This window comes from Doryrhamphus excisus, linkage group LG8, assembly GCF_037039965.1.
Source record: "Doryrhamphus excisus strain RoL-2023G ecotype Guam linkage group LG8, RoL_Dexc_Guam_v1.1, whole genome shotgun sequence".
In the NCBI taxonomy this organism is placed as follows: Eukaryota; Metazoa; Chordata; class Actinopteri; order Syngnathiformes; family Syngnathidae; genus Doryrhamphus; species Doryrhamphus excisus.
In genome coordinates, this window is record NC_136364.1 from 13,340,409 (window position 1) to 13,356,539 (window position 16,131).

The 16,131-nt window shown below is 45.5% G+C and overlaps 1 protein-coding gene across 1 annotated transcript; it reads right to left on the reverse strand.

Annotated features, from left to right (window-relative positions):
- Nucleotides 1–86: 86 nt before the first annotated feature.
- On the reverse strand, nt 87–12,175 carry jam3a (junctional adhesion molecule 3a). The gene is made up of 9 exons (XM_058079810.2): nt 12,021–12,175; nt 5,070–5,141; nt 4,880–4,993; nt 4,544–4,696; nt 2,887–3,089; nt 2,612–2,711; nt 2,217–2,346; nt 2,085–2,136; nt 87–1,157 (listed from the first exon to the last, which is right to left on the reverse strand). Exons 1-9 carry the CDS (start codon nt 12,082–12,084, stop codon nt 1,122–1,124), a joined length of 924 nt encoding a protein of 307 aa, XP_057935793.2. The 5' UTR covers nt 12,085–12,175; the 3' UTR covers nt 87–1,121.
- Between the last annotated feature and the right edge of the window lie 3,956 nt (nt 12,176–16,131).

A 16,131-nucleotide genomic window follows, 5' to 3' on the forward strand; every position in this document is an offset into this window, starting at 1 on the left:
ACCAGTGAATGGCAAAAAAACAGAGTAATTTATACACAACACCTCATCACTTGCAACTCACACAGGCACACAAACCTCCAAACACATTTACAGTTCAAATGTATTTTAATAATAACAAAAACAACATGAACAGTGAGCATTGTACAACAGTTCCTGAGTTTTTACACAAATTATGAACACAAATGTTTGAAACAATGTTCAGTACTGGTCAGACTCAACACTGGAACAACACTGGACAGTAGCACTGTACCGTAAAATGATTTCAAACAGTTTATTGCCGTATTTACAAGAAGTGTTATGGATTGAAATAAAAAAAAAGTATGCATTTATGTACATCATAGAGGCAAACGTGGACAATATGTCCAATACCTACAACAAAGAGTAACACACAGAAGGTCACTTATACACAGAAACTGCACTCTAAAAGTCATACATTGCCACCTTATAGTAGATATTGAATTTGCAGCATGGTGGGATTATATAGTATTCCAATCCAGGGGTAACTTGTACATAAATGTTATCAACTGTTATTATGCCCAAGGCTGATAAATTGTGCCTAACGTATCTGATATCATCCTTTGTTTCAGTCAGCTATTTATTGCCTGTATAACTACAGTATGTACAAAAACTGCTTGGCCACTCTCCGCTTGTGGAAGGAAGTAAAATGAACAATGTTTTCCAGATGAGCAAGGACAAACACAAGAGCCTTCTGTAAAACAAGGTCAATGTACATTGTAAAAAAAAAACCCAAACAAGTTCGAAAAGAGAACTTGTCCTTCGCAAAACAACACCATCGTTGGCTAAACGTCACAGCTTCAAAGTCAATGACTTTTTTGTATCGTAGAAAGATGCAGGAAATAAGAAAATAAAAATCTACACATGAGTCGCCGACGCCAAATGTTTTTGTAACAGAACTTAACATACGTGTTTGGAATCAATATAAAATCTAATCTAAGCTATAAAAACGGTGATGTGGTGCCCCCAAACAATATGAACATGAAACTTTGGCAAGTTGGTTGGTTTGATCTAGATGTGCATCAGAGAACAGTGTGCCATGTTACACCTCAAATGCTACCCCGCCCACAGCGCCATTGTTGCAACTTCCTCCTCTCCCTCGGCTGTCAGATGATGAAGGACGACTTGTGGCGAAAATGTCCCTATAAAAAGAAACGTTTGTCACACGCATCGCCACTAAATACAAGAGCTGTGGACCTCAAGTCACAATTTGCAATACTATCAATATTATCAAATATTTTAACATCTTTTATTAGGTAACAGTACCCACGTTATTGGGTAACAACATCCCCTATTATTGGGTAACAACATCCCCTGTTATTGGGTAACAGTATCCCCCATTATTGGGTAACAGTATCCCCCGTTATTGGGTAACAGTACCCCCTCTTATTGGGTAACAGTAACCACTGTTATTGGGTACCAGTAACCACTGTTATTGGGTACCAGTATCCCCTGTTATTGGGTAACAGTACCCCCTCTTATTGGGTAACAGTAACCACTGTTATTGGGTACCAGTACCCCCTGTTATTGGGTAACAGTATCCCCTATTATTGGGTACCAGTAACCACTGTTATTGGGTACCAGTAACCCTTGTTATTGGGTACCAGTAACCCTTGTTATTGGGTACCAGTACCCCCTGTTATTGGGTACCAGTATCCCCTGTTATTGGGTACCAGTATCCCCTGTTATTGGGTACCAGTATCCCCTGTTATTGGGTACCAGTATCCCCTGTTATAGGGTACCAGTAACCACTGTTATTGGGTAACAGGGGTGGGATATACTCGACCCTGTTACTGTAACTGATCGATCAGACACCATTCAGAATCCGACTTATGGAATCCATCTTTTAACATCCAATCAGGTTAAAGAACAAACAACAAGGGCGTGGCTTCCCATGAGAAATTTAATTTGCATTTTCAAACACTTAATAGTGCTTACGACTCCAAAACTTCGAGCCAACGATTTTAGACTTGGAAATTTGAGACTTGGAATGCACTGACTTTCTCCCACCTCTGTGAAATAGTACACAGTGGAACCTAGCTTGCCTTCAACACATGTTATATGTTTACCTCATCTGCATCGGCGTAGTCCACGCCTTCATTCTGTGCTGGCCAGCTAAACCTGAAATAATATAGACGCATTCTAAATGGCAGGATGACTGCAAATCCGGTTTGCTATGAGATTTGCAGTTCAACACTCACTCATTCTCGCCGTGGCCTTTTTTGGAGGAGCAGGCACGTGAAAAGCAATGCCAAATAGATGCTGTCACAAAGATGAAGGCGATGACGGCACCCAGAGACTTGAGGACAATGTCAAGGATGTCAACATCATCTGCAGGGCACACATACACATTTTCATTAAATGCCATTTTTTGACTTCCATCTTCTATTCTATGTGGATGCTGGACACTCAGAATAATGTGGAAGGGGCTACACACGACCGCAACGAGGATACTAGCAGGTCATCAACCCTTTAACTTTTACCTCCATGTGTTCCGATACAATTTCATGCAGTAAATAGAATAGCATCCATAGGATGTGATTCTTGCCACGTCCAATGCTGTCCACCAAAGTGCATACGCAAACATGTCACTCACAGACTTCCATCCACTGGGAGGGGCACTGGGCGTGCCCTGCATCGTTCTTGGCTTGGCAGTAGTACTCCCCTGCGTCCTCTTTCCTCACCCTCCGGAATTTCTGAGGAAACATTTTTAGAAATGTGATGTCAGTGAAGTGACACATGGCTGCATTGTCAACAAAATGTCAATTTCTTGTTTCCATATACGTCATACAAGCTGTTTTAGCTTCCTCGGTGGGAGCCCCTTATGGACACAAGTTTTGGGACAGCCCCCGGTCCAGTGTCAATTCATACCAGGCTTCCGGTGTCTGGGTTGATGGTGTACGTCGCGTTGGTGAACCTGGGGGTGTTTTTGGGGTCTTGCGGTAATTCCTCGTTATTGTGGAACCAGCGATATAGGGGTGCCGGGAAGCCCTCGTTCTCCAGACATCGGAGCTCTGTTGTCGTTCCCACCGTGACGGCCTCGGGCACACTGCATCGTGGTACGACGGGTTTCACTGTGCACACACACATAGGACAAACATCTTTTTTGCTTGCAGTTTAATTCATCTTCCCTTATTGTCAGCCATAAGCCGTTTCGCTTTGTGTCAAAGAGTAACAGTACCCCCTCTTATTGGGTAACAGTAACCACTGTTATTGGGTAACTGTAACCCTTGTTGTTGGGTACCAGTAACCACTGTTATTGGGTACCAGTATCCTCTGTTATTGGGTAACAGTACCCCTTGTTATTGGGTAACAGTAACCACTGTTATTGGGTAACAGTATCCCCCATTATTGGGTAACAGTAACCCCCGTTATTGGGTAACAGTATCCCCCGTTATTGGGTAACAGTAACCCCCGTTATTGGGTAACAGTAACACCCTTTATTGGGTAACAGTAACACCTGTTATTGGGTAACAGTAACCCCCGTTATTGGGTAACAGTAACCCCCGTTATTGGGTAACAGTATCCCCTCTTGTTGGGTAACAGTATCCCCTTGTTATTGGGTAACAGTATCCCCCGTTATTGGGTAACAGTATCCCCCGTTATTGGGTAACAGTAACCACTGTTATTGGGTAACAGTATCCCCCGTTATTGGGTAACAGTATCCCCCGTTATTGGGTAAGAGTAACCCCAGTTATTTGGTAACAGTAACCCCTGTTATTGGGTAACAGTATCTCCCGGTATTGGGTAACAGTAACCCCCGGTATTGGGTAACAGTAACCCCCGGTATTGGGTAACAGTAACCCCCGTTATTGGGTAACAGTATCCCCTCTTGTTGGGTAACAGTATCCCCTTGTTATTGGGTAACAGTATCCCCCGTTATTGGGTAACAGTATCCCCCGTTATTGGGTAACAGTAACCACTGTTATTGGGTAACAGTATCCCCCGTTATTGGGTAACAGTATCCCCCGTTATTGGGTAAGAGTAACCCCAGTTATTTGGTAACAGTAACCCCTGTTATTGGGTAACAGTATCTCCCGGTATTGGGTAACAGTAACCCCCGGTATTGGGTAACAGTAACCCCCGGTATTGGGTAACAGTAACCCCCGTTATTGGGTAACAGTAACCCCCGTTATTGGGTAACAGTAACCCCTGTTATTGGGTAACAGTAACCCCTGTTATTGGGTAACAGTAACCCCTGTTATTGGGTAACAGTAACCCCTGTTATTGGGTATAAGACGTGAATATGAATATGTGAGTATTTGGGGCAAAGCAAACTTGACAGCGCTGCTAGTTTGTCATCAGGTTGCACTAGTGTTGTTAGGAGATGAGACCAATTGTTTAGAAGACAGCTGAGCTCCGCAACTGAGGAACTGATTTCGATCTTGGAACTAGAGACTCCTGAATTGTTGCACAAAGAAGTCCTGGAGCCCAAGTTTTGTCATCCATCAAACACAGCAAATGTGTTTGATTTCGCCAACTGTGTGTGTGTGGGCTTGCCGTGTAGTGCTTCACTGCGCTCACACACCTCGCACTGCCAGACTAATGAGAATCTCATCAAAGTCCCTCTGATCATCGATGGCGGCCACCTCGCAGCGGTACTCGGCGGTGTCTGACCGAGTGGCGTTGAAGATCAGAATGTTGGCTGGCTCTCTGAGCTGTGCTCTGTTCTCCAAGTCGCCTTTTGAGAAGGGGGGGGGGGGGATAAAACACTTAACAATTGTTGATTGAAACTCACAGCACGACTTCTGGGGTCAAAGACAGAATCCAAAGCCAAGTTTTCTCACAGCGCCATTCATCCCGCCGAGCTGGTACTTATGCCCCCCCCACCACCACACACACACACACACGCACACAACTTTACCTGCTATCTTGTTTTGAAAGTACACATAGCTCGGGACTCCGTTTCGAATCTTTTTCCACTCAATCCTTGGGTTGTTGGTGGAAATGGATTCTATTAAGCAGGTCAGTTCGATGGCTGTGGGAAAAAACGGCATGAGTTTAACTTCCCAAATTGGGAAACAGAAAAGCTACTTACGCTTACGCTAACTTACGCTCAAACTCATTTGCCCACACAATCTTGTCCGTGGTTCGGAGGATTACGGCAAGCGATGATGGGATGCGGCCTGTGGAAAGGAAAAAAACACTTAATGCCGCACAACCCTGATGGCGTTTTTATTAGCAGACATTATCAGCTGGGGAACTTGCCTTATAAACACAGGATTAGCACCATAAACACAGAAGCTCCCGCAGCGTGCCAAAGCCACAGCTTCTGAATTATTAAACACTTCCTATTTCTATCTAAGAAGATTAACACAAAATGGACTACGTGTCCTCACAACATCTCGCTTTTTGTGGCTGGAGCCGACACCAGCGTATCCCTTGCTTCCTTTTATCGCGGCTAATTGGATAATAACGCGGCTGGCGGCGGGTCACCAAAGGGGAACCTCTAAATGTTAGAATTACTGGTAATAAAAACATAACGACAAGGGGGCGTTCGTAAATATCGCCGCTGTGACAGGCTGTTATTGTTTTGGCTTTTGTCCAGTCAGTACGCCGCTTTCAAACCAGACGCAGACCGGGGAGAGAGTGCTGACTTTGAACTTTTAAGGGTACATTCATTTTGTCTGTTTATGAGGTACAGCGAACCTCCCCCCCCCCCCCCCCAACCCACCGCCCAGAGATCCCATACAAGACAGGACAAAGGATATTACCGTGGCTGGAGGTTGCCCTTGTGTAGAGCTGCACTGTATCACCCCCCCATCCTGCTCTTTATCATTTCCCTGGCTGGCAGCACAGCATCTGGGCAAGCAGGGTGCAATGCTTGGCTGCGGCCAGCAGAGGTGCTCTTGACTCTTCTTAAAGGGACGGAACACAGTTGGCCTATGGCTCAAGGTGACATGTTTTTGGGGTGCACCATATATTTTTTTCACCAAAACTTTTTTCAGTGAGAGCTACATACTGAAAATGAAAGGAATGTAAAGAAGTAAAACAGTGTATATATGTATATTTTTGGTGAAAAAGCATATATTACGATGAAAATCGATCTTTATTCCCATAATACTTTAAAAAATATATTTTAATTAAAATATTTTAATAAAATTTTAACGTAATATTTCATTCATTCATTTTCTACCGCTTTTCCTCACGAGGGTCGTGGGGGTGCTGGAGCCTATCCCAGCTGTCTTTGGGCGAGAGACGAGGTACACCCTGGACTGGTCGCCAGCCAATAACAGGGCACATATAGACAAACAACCATTCATAATGTAATATTTATTTAATATAATATTTATTTAATATAATATATTTCTTTAATATCTCTGTGCTTTTAAACCATGCTTTAAAGACGCGGGTCTGAGACGAGACCAGTCGAGGACCCCTGCTCTAAGCTGCCCATGGGTGTTGATGCACGTGTCAACGGTTTGTCTATATGTGTCCGGTGATTTGCCGGTCAAGGGTGGACCCCCCCCCCCCCCCACCCCCCCCCCCCCCCCGCAGCAGGGATAGGATGCAGCTCGACCAGGCGTGTCCAAAGTGCAGCCTGCGATTGTTTTTAATCAGCCCTCGACACATTTTAATAATAAAACACGAAAGCTAACAAAGACACCAATAAACATGGGAGAGAAAACATTTTCTGAGAAGAAATATTACAATGTACAAATATTAGAATAAAGTCATAATATGCGGCCCTTGCTGGGAAAAGTTTGGACTCTAAGCAGGCTAAACGGTAGAAAAGAAATGAATGGATTGTGTGGGTGCTCTCAAGAGCAGACACACGGATGACCAAGTCAACCAGCAGGTTTCATGCTCACTTGAGGTAAAAGTACATGAACCGTCGGCGCGTGCTCTGGGGTTTATTAGCAGGAGACTTTGTGGAGTGCAGGATAGCTGCAGTAAGTGTAACGTGCTGCCTGTTAATACTTAATAGGAAGAAAACTAGAACACCACATAGAGCAGACAAAGCCTCGTGTTAGAACATGACATGAGAACACTCCGCACAGTTTGGGGGGGTCCTGAGCGATTGTTCCAAAATAGAACAATACAATGTCATCACTTGGAGAGGAGTGCTCTCTGACTAATCTGAGCACTGCTGCTAAATAATAGATTTGTGTCAACTGCTTTTTTTTTTCTTACACCTCAAAATATAAACATTCCGCTTATCATACTTCCAGGTTTCGTGCAGGTGCTGGTCGGATAAGCTAATTTATGCAAATTGTGTGCAGTAAACAAACTGTGGGCACCACAAACCAGAAGCGCAAATTACTTAACCGTGCTTAAATGCGCTGCATATTTAATCATCATTCTTGTTTGGCCTCGGGCACAAGGAGCATACAGTAACTCTTAAGGTTTTTAGCTTCCTTGCTTGAGTGAACTCCTCAAAGCAATCTGTGTTATTTGGAAATGCCAATTTTTATTCATCTTTTTAATATTGAGAAGGAAAATTGGGTGAGCGGGAAGCGGGGGTTAGACCAGGGAGAGAAGGGGTGTGTCCTTGTGTGCATTAGCCACTGGTGTCTATTGTATCTGTGTGTGTTGCTTCTAAATGCAGTAATTACAGCACACACACGCAAGACTAACAGCCCCCCTGCCGAGTGAGGAAATCATCCCCACCTCCACCCCGGGGTGGAATAAAAGGCCCCCCAGATGAGGCTGAAATTAGACAAATGAAGGCCTTGAACACAACAACAAGCCATCCTGTTTGCCCTGCAGCTTTCTGACTAATTCAGATGTCTTTATTCAAAGCCGAGCACGGCGACCACACGACATAATTCCCGGCGTCTTGTTGCACGAGGCCTGTGGGAGCCATGAAAACACGGCTCCTGCCCGAGCATCAAGTCGCATCAGCGCCACGGCGAGCGCAGATGAGACGTGACTCCCAGGTCTCGGCTTCCGTCTCGCTCCCTGACTTTCCCACCCTGAACGCGGGGGGGGGGGCAGGGAGCTATTTTTACTCCAGCTGTGACTGGACATTCTGATAGACACACGGAGAGAGCTTGTCCAAGCAAACAATCCCTCAGCTTACGATAACGCGGAGGACATTTGGATTATCCTTTAACGGCTTCATACGCTGCTAGCATTATGGGTTTGCAATAAAGCCGCTATAAAGCCAAGGAAGTTGTCCCCCTGAGGCACTTTCACCAGAAGAGAACAAAGCTTGACATTTGTGCTTTCAGTCCTACACCGATTGCAACACAGCAATGTGTTATTCTCTCAGAACACATTCACTCAAGTCCATTTGTTCATATGAAACACTCTGGATGCTGCCAAAGACGCATTACATCACATCTGTTGCACATCTCCAACGTATTAGAGCCACACCTTCCTTCCATGGGCCTCTAACAACCACCGCTACATCTGCTTGGAACACTGGAGAGGAGGATCCACTCAATGTTGAGCCGTGTGGCTTTGCTCCTGGTTGTTGGATCCTGGTTGGACCAACTCTCAACAGGGTCCTTGAGGACCCTTGAGGGTGCATGGGAGCTTTACCCAACCAGTCCGCATTTCTTTTGTGGACTTTGTGAAGTCCTCATGTTCCTTGAGGATTCCTGTAGGTAGTACTCTGGGGGCATGGGATAATTCAGGGGGGTCACTCCCTGTGTGACTGGTGTCAGACCTTGTTGAGCCCAGTCAGGGTTGTAATCCACCAGGGCTTCTATGGACAGCTTTGGTGGCTGTGGGATTGGCTCTCTGCTTTTTGCAGATGATGTGGTTCTTCTGGCGTCTTTGGGCTGTGATCTTCAACTCTCGCTGGATCAATCCGTGGCTAGGATGAGAACCAGCACCTCCAAATCCTGGTACATGGTTCTCGCCCGGAAAAGGGTGGAGTGCCATCCTCGGGTTCTGGATGAGATCCTGCCCCAAGTGGGGTTCTTGTTGAAAAGGAAGGGAATGATGGAACGTGAGATTGACAGGCGCATTGGTGCGGCGTCTGCAGACTCTGCATTTGGCAGTCTCATTCCTTAAAAAATACACGGACCATGAGTCAGCAATTCGTAGGCCGCTTTGTTTGAGCAGCCGACACCCGAGTTTGGTCTTGTATGCTTCCCATAATATTCCAGATTTATTCTCATAATATTTGGACACAATTCTCATGCTTATGGCTTATTGTAGTATTTTTTGTCACCCCCCTTAATCATTGAGTGAGTGTAAAATGAGTTATTTGACCGAGGGGTCACAGGTCACACTATGAACATAATACAATGTAGGCCATGAGAAAGGGCCTAGACAATAAACAATACAATGTACAACTCAAACGGAGGCTGAGAATAAAAGCATCCATGCAACAATGGCGCCTGTGTGGCACAATGCAGGTCATTGCAAAGACGATATTTGGGGGTGGAGGGAATGATGACAATAATCCCAGCATTTGTCTTAATCCTCATGTTCTTCTCGTGCCTCGTCACACAAAGCGGAGAGAAATGTTCTCTTAAATAGCCACATTCTCCAATCCTCTTCCGCTCCAAAATATGAACACTCAACTATAAAAAGCCTTTTTCCCAGACATTCCAAAGAAGCCGTCTACAAACATGCTGAGGAACGGAGCGGCACCGCTGGGATTCGATCCTGTCTATGTACATGAAACTGTCATGTTGTCTTTAGTTCTGGAGGGAGAGCACACAGGAAGTGTTGCTTTGGCGCCGTAGTCGAGTATAACGTTCCAAACACACTCCAGGACTGAACACTCATGCTAACCAATTCTGTCCCGAAGATAAACACTTCCCTTTACCTTCAGGGGTGATGACTTCATAACCAAGCAAACTGGAAATCACAGACGTGATACAATATTCATCCTACGTTTTATCAAATGAATCCATTTAGCTGCCTAATTCACTGGATTAAACTGGAGGGGGGAATATGACGCCATAAAAACCCGTAGAAAGGGAGTTGCATGCGTTTGAGGCGCTGCCCCAGCCCTGATAAATGAACCTATAAATGACAGCGTCTTGATTCACACTCCCGGGTCAAAGGTCCAACGCTTCCTCATGCAATCTAGCATTTATATGGACGCACAAGCAAGACCCGGCACACACCCTCCTGACATTCATCAGACCAAAGAGCCAGCTTCTTGCTTCTTGCTGTGGGCAGGGATGATGAGGTAGCTCGCCACCCACGCCACACTCGCCACCCTCGCCACCCACGGCACCCTCGTCACCCACGCCACCCTCGCCCCCCTCGCCCCACTCATCACCCACGCCACCCTCGCCGCCCTCGTCACCCTCGCCCCCCTCACCCCTCACGCCACCCTCACCACCCTTGCCACCCTCGCCACCCTCGCCGCCCCCGCCACCCTTGCCACCCTTGCCACCCTCACCACACTTGCCACCCTTGCCACCCTTGTCACCCTCGCCACCATTGTCACCCTCGACACCCTTGTCACCCTCACCTCCCTCGCCACCCTTGTCACCCTCACCGCCCTCGCCGCCCTCGTCGCCCTCGCCACCCTCGCCACCCTCGTCACCCCCGCCGCCCTCGCTACCCTCACCACCCTCGCCACCCTTGTCACCCTCGCCACTCTCACCACCCTCACCACCCACTCCACCACCAACCCACTCTCCACTGTGATTGCTTCACCTCAGCATCACCTCTCACCTCATGGCGAAGGATTTCTAAAACAACATGCAACATGATCGCAATCTGACGGTACATGGCAACTAAGCAAACACTTGCAAACTTTAGAGCATACAGGATTTTTGACCAACATTTTCACAGCACCTGTCTCAAAAACAGCAGGTGGCTCCTGTCCTGTATAGGATCTTTGACTAGCGTTTTTGCAGTTTATGATACAGAGGTATGACCATGGGATGAGCATGCAGCAGATGCTTAAAAAGAACAGATCTTTGACTAGCATGTCTGTAGTAGATCCTTAAACTCACTCTTGTTGTGTAGAGGATCTTTGACTAGCATGTCTGTGGTAGCTCCTTAAAACACTCTTGTTATGTAGAGGATCTTTGACTAGCATTTTTGCAGCAGGTGTTTAAAAACAGCATAAAACTCTTGTCATATAGACAATCTCTGACCGGCGTTTCTGCAGAAGCTGTTTAGAAACAGCGGACCCCTCCTGTCATATAGAGGATCTTTGATCACCATATTTGCAGTAGATCATTAAAAACAGGGTTAGGGTTAGCTTTATAGTTTTATAAAGAGGATCTTTGATTAGTGTTGGTGTTTAAAAACAGCAGAGCACACTCTTTATGTAGAGGATCTTTGCTGAGGTTTCTGTAGTTGGTAAAAGTTTAAAGCTGAAATGATATCCCAGATAAAAATACTACATACGGAAGGGAGAAGTCTGGAAAATGTGGCAATCGATCAGAAAGATTCGATGCCGTGAAGTTTTATAGCAAAATGAATGTGATAGAGCCTTTGTTCTGGTCAAAAGTGATGATTATTAACACAACCATCAGGGTATCATCCCCACAGTAGATCTCCTTAGCTTGTCCACTCGGCAGTGGGGAACCTGGTGTGGTGATAGCTGTGGTGTACACACTCCTGAGTCAATACCACGAAAGAAGGCAGCCATTAGTGTCGAACGAAGCCGTACCAAACCAGTTTATACACACGGACACACAAAAGTGATGCACACAAAGCAGATGTAGTCTGCCGGCTGCTCCTGCCAGCTGACATGACAACATGAAGCATTTACATAAGCCTTATCGTTCCCTCTATATACGCTAAGTACATATATAACATTGACTCATACGTTATGCCCGCATCCTGGTCTTGCGCTGAGGCAAAAAGTCCAAACCAGTGGAATCCTGCACACTAACAATGTTACACAGAGTTGTACGACATCACGTCATCTATCCGTATCACATATGTGTAACAGCATTTGAACGCAACACAGCACGTCCCCTTCTTTGTCAACCTGGTGTACACACCGAGCTAACTTAGCACAAGCCCCTGTAAATGTTGGGAACGGCTGCCGCTGCCTTATTAAAAGCAAACGTTGCAAATATGTCGCGACAGAGAGCGAGGAAGAAACGAGGGGGGGTGAGAAGAGGTCTTACCGAGGCTGGTGTACAGAACACAACAAGCTATCAGTCGCACAATCGCCATCTTGCAGCGTCTCATTTGTCGTTTGCAGCTGCACACACTCGCCACCTCGCAGAGGTATGAGGAGGATGGGGGGCACGCAGAGGACTGGTGGATGTTGCCATCGACGAGTTTCCATAGCTACAGTCACGGGGAGGCGGAGCCCTGCACGTTGTCTCGCAGGCAAGGCGACGCCTGATTAGTTTTAACATCCTGTCAACGACGAATGACATTTCTAAATGCTAAATGGAGACCTGGGTTGTCTTTATACCGCTTATCCTCACCAGGACCGTGGGAGTATGCTGGAGCCTATCCCAGCTGTCTTTAAGGGAGAGGCGGGGTCCACCCTGGACTGGTGGCCAGCCAATCACAGGGCACATATAGACAAACAACCATTCCCACCCATATTCATACCTATGGACTATTTGGAGTGGCCTTGAGAAGTGGTTATCTTTGACCTCGCCATGAAATGTTCTCAGTTTAGAAGTCCTTGGTGAAGCGCGACATCGTTCATCCATTACCACACAGACCAGGGCCTTCGGTCATGGCGGACGCCCTCTGCAACATCCCCACATAGCCAACTGCCATTTGACACCCCTGTACAACCTCCACTGTTCCACTGAGGGATCAGGATGCCCCCCCCCCCACCCTGGTCCAGGTGGGATCTGCTTGTCATGCCAGCAACATTGGAAGCCATCAGGACCGTCAAGGTTCCATTTTTTTTTTCATCAGAGAATAAAACTTTCTTCCTCCTTTCAACGTCCCATGTTTGGCGCTCTCTTTGAAATTGGAAGGAGACGAGGCCTCTGACGACCTTTTTTCTTCCTAAAAGTCACAGGTGGTGTTTGATGGTTATCGGATTGGCACCACGGACAACCTTCACTTGGACCAAGGATGGGGTCGTGTCCTGACAGACAGCCAATGGGATGCTCCGCTTAGGGCAGGTGACTTTTACAGTATTGGGGTCTAACGCTTGACTTCTTCTTTAACCCTCAGGATGAACGTCTTAGTGCGTCCGAGATGTCAAAACTGACACAAAACCACTTAGAACAGTCTTTGCAAATTTTCAACTGGTCTTACCATTTTTAATCAATCTTTAGTAGGCTTTTAGTAGGCTTTTAGTTGCTAAGTCCCGCCCATTTTGCATGACGGCAGCCATGTTTTTCAACTTTAGATCAAATTTGACACGTGTCTCAGTTCTCTACTGTGTCGCAAATTTGGTGGTGATTGGGCTAAACTCTAACGTTAGAGTGGATGTTTTGTTGCCAATGGAGCAGTGTGAGAAATTTCATGTGCAATTTACAGATGTCAAAGTTCGGGGTTGCATAGGTGTTGACAAACACAACCACTCCACCATCTCTGATCAGAGGCATATTAAAGTCACGCTTTAAAGAAATAGCCGACCTCATTCCCAGAGCGTGTTTCCAATTTGCGTTGGTGAAGCGCTTTAAAGCTTGCCTTTCAGTTCACGATGAGGGTTTACTGTGGACGACCATTCCACACAAGGGCATCCGGGCGGAAGATGGACTGTTTGCAGACAGGAAATGCATGTTCATCGTTTTTGACAATGTGCTTGTGACGTCTGCATTTAGCTTAAAATCATGGTGGAAAACATAATAATTCATTCACGACGCCATTTAAAATTATCCAAATCCAAGATTAGTTGATTTGTCTAGATGGTCAATCGGTTGATTGTAGGCTAATTTTGCTAATTCAGTGATTGGTTGATTCTAACCTCTTAAAGATCAACAAACATTATTTTAATTTGAGATTTTTCTGATCAATTACAATTTGGAGCTGCATGGACCAACTGTGTAGTCCCACCGATGACCGGTAGATGGCGGTATAAACCCAGCCTTGACTACAGCGGCCAGGCACAGGACCACACTAACGGAGCAGAGTTGGGCAAAGAAATGAGTTATGTCATGGAATTAGAAACATCCGTGAATTCAATTTGTAACCAGACAAACTAATTATGATAAACCTACAAATGGGTCAAATAACTTGCATTTAGCATTGTAGCGGTTTGTGCCATTGCAAGATATTTCATGAGGGTTGAGTTTGGGACTTGCAGTTCTTCACCAAAACGCTAGCTAGCAGTGTTTCCCTGCCTCTGAGCAACATTGAAATGTAGAGTTTAAAGTTTATGCATAGCATAGCATAGCATAGCATAGCATAGCATAGCATAGCATAGCATAGCATAGCATAGCATAGCATAGCGTGATGATAGATGAAGATATATCAATGATTTTATATAATATAATGTAATCCAACTGAATTGCGATATAAAGAGTGTCAATAAGAAGCAGCAGATATGAAATATGAAAGGCTGGATGAATATGATCGCTCTCCCTTATTTGCTGCACTGTTGAAAGACGAGGTGCCCAAACGGTTCCAAAGCCGCCCTACCACCCCTAGATGATCCCGCCTCGTGTACATGTCCACTTCACAAAGGACGACTTTGTAACACAAAATAAATACACTGTAAAGGCTTCGCTACACATCTTAAAACCAAGCCTGGAGCTCTGCCGACTATCCGTCAGTCAGCTCATCTTTTAGTCTTTTCATGGCCGCCTTTGTAGTGTATATAACAACAATATTGTAGTCCAAATAGCTGCTGGAAATACTCTAGAGTAAACTTTACTGATCAAGTCCCCACCAGGAAGTTGAAAACAAACAACACGGACTCTCTAAATATAGCGGTCCTTGCTTAGCTCGGGCAGTTTTACCTCCATCACGGTCAGCAAAGAGCAGCGTGATGTTGAACACAAAAGTCAGAGCCGTGACTTCCCTGGCACCCGCATTACCACTTCCACACCCGCGTCACAGCACCTTTTTTCTGCATTAATGAGATGAATTCCACTTTTCCAGTCAAGCATATGACTCACCTGTGAAGGGATGTGTGTAACCATGGCAACGGTGCATAACCAGCATCACCATGAAGCGTGTTTTTATTCATTTTATTCACACTCCAGACTCATTTCTAGTCATGCTGACAGAACGTGACTACATTTGACATATTTTATCCCTGGATGGTCAATAATAGATGCGAAACCAGCAAATGCCATATTTTGGTCAAACTTAGTGAATTGCAGTTACAGTCCAAAGATATGAATACGAGTATGATTGGTTGTTTGTCTATATGTGCCCTGCCATTGGCTGGTGGCCAGTCCAGGGTGGACCCCGCCTCTTGTTTAAAGTCAGCTGGGATAGGCATACCAGCATACCCCAGCACCCTAGTGTGGATACGCCGCATAGAAAATCAATGGATGGAACTTCACCCAATCAGACCTGAGCGCGCGATACAACAATACAATTTGGCACTTGAGTGGCATCAAACTGGGAACTTGGGGGAGACTAATGTTATTGCAACCGAAAAAAATGCTAAAATTCCTTTCATGTAGAATAATTTTCACTTGGTCGTATAGAAGATCTTTGATGAGCGATTTTGTAGCAGATTCCTTTAAACTGCTGAAAATCTGTTTTGCAGTCGGTCCTTAAAAACAGCAGAACGCTCATGTTATGAAGTGGATCTTTGATGTGCACTTTTGCCGTAGATCCTTTAAAAAAAAAAAAAAGCACTCCTGTTGTATAGAAGATCTTCGTTTGGAGCTTTTGCAGTAAATATAAAAAAACAGCAACACTCCAGTAATGTAGAAAAGCACAAAAAAAAGACATACTGAAGATATGAAAGAGCCATCTTGCACCGACATAATTTTTCATAAAACGTGGCTTCCAGGACAGCTGAGTTGAAGCCGCGGTCGAGCCGTACAAGATTGCTGAAGAAGGGCAGCGCTCCGTAATGAGTGCAATGTCCTCACTGCTCAGCCATTCAGGCAGGTTCTCCTGATGTCCAGTGAACATGACAAGTGACTCTCATGTGAGAGGCAGAGACAAAGACCAAAAGTGACTTTGAGGCCTTGTGCCCCCTGCTAACTCTTAACAGCACATGTCACTCACATCTTGCCGAAGTGCCGTGTTATGAGCGACACGGACCTGCCTCATACAACAGGAAACAGGAGGAGAAATATCAGAAAATAGGAACAAAGGAATAATGACTATGACATTTCATAAAAAGAACATCAT

What these genes read in the sequence shown, in the direction of transcription:
- jam3a (XM_058079810.2), bottom strand. Translation starts at nt 12,084, where the DNA reads ATGAGACGCTGCAAGATGGCGATTGTGCGACTGATAGCTTGTTGTGTT. An exon ending in GTGGGCAAATGAGTTTGAGC is followed by an intron (nt 4,994 to 5,069) that starts GTAAGTTAGCGT and finishes TTTTTCCCACAG; the next exon opens with CCATCGAACTGACCTGCTTA. An exon ending in ACCCAGACACCGGAAGCCTG is followed by an intron (nt 2,712 to 2,886) that starts GTATGAATTGAC and finishes ATGTTTCCTCAG; the next exon opens with AAATTCCGGAGGGTGAGGAA.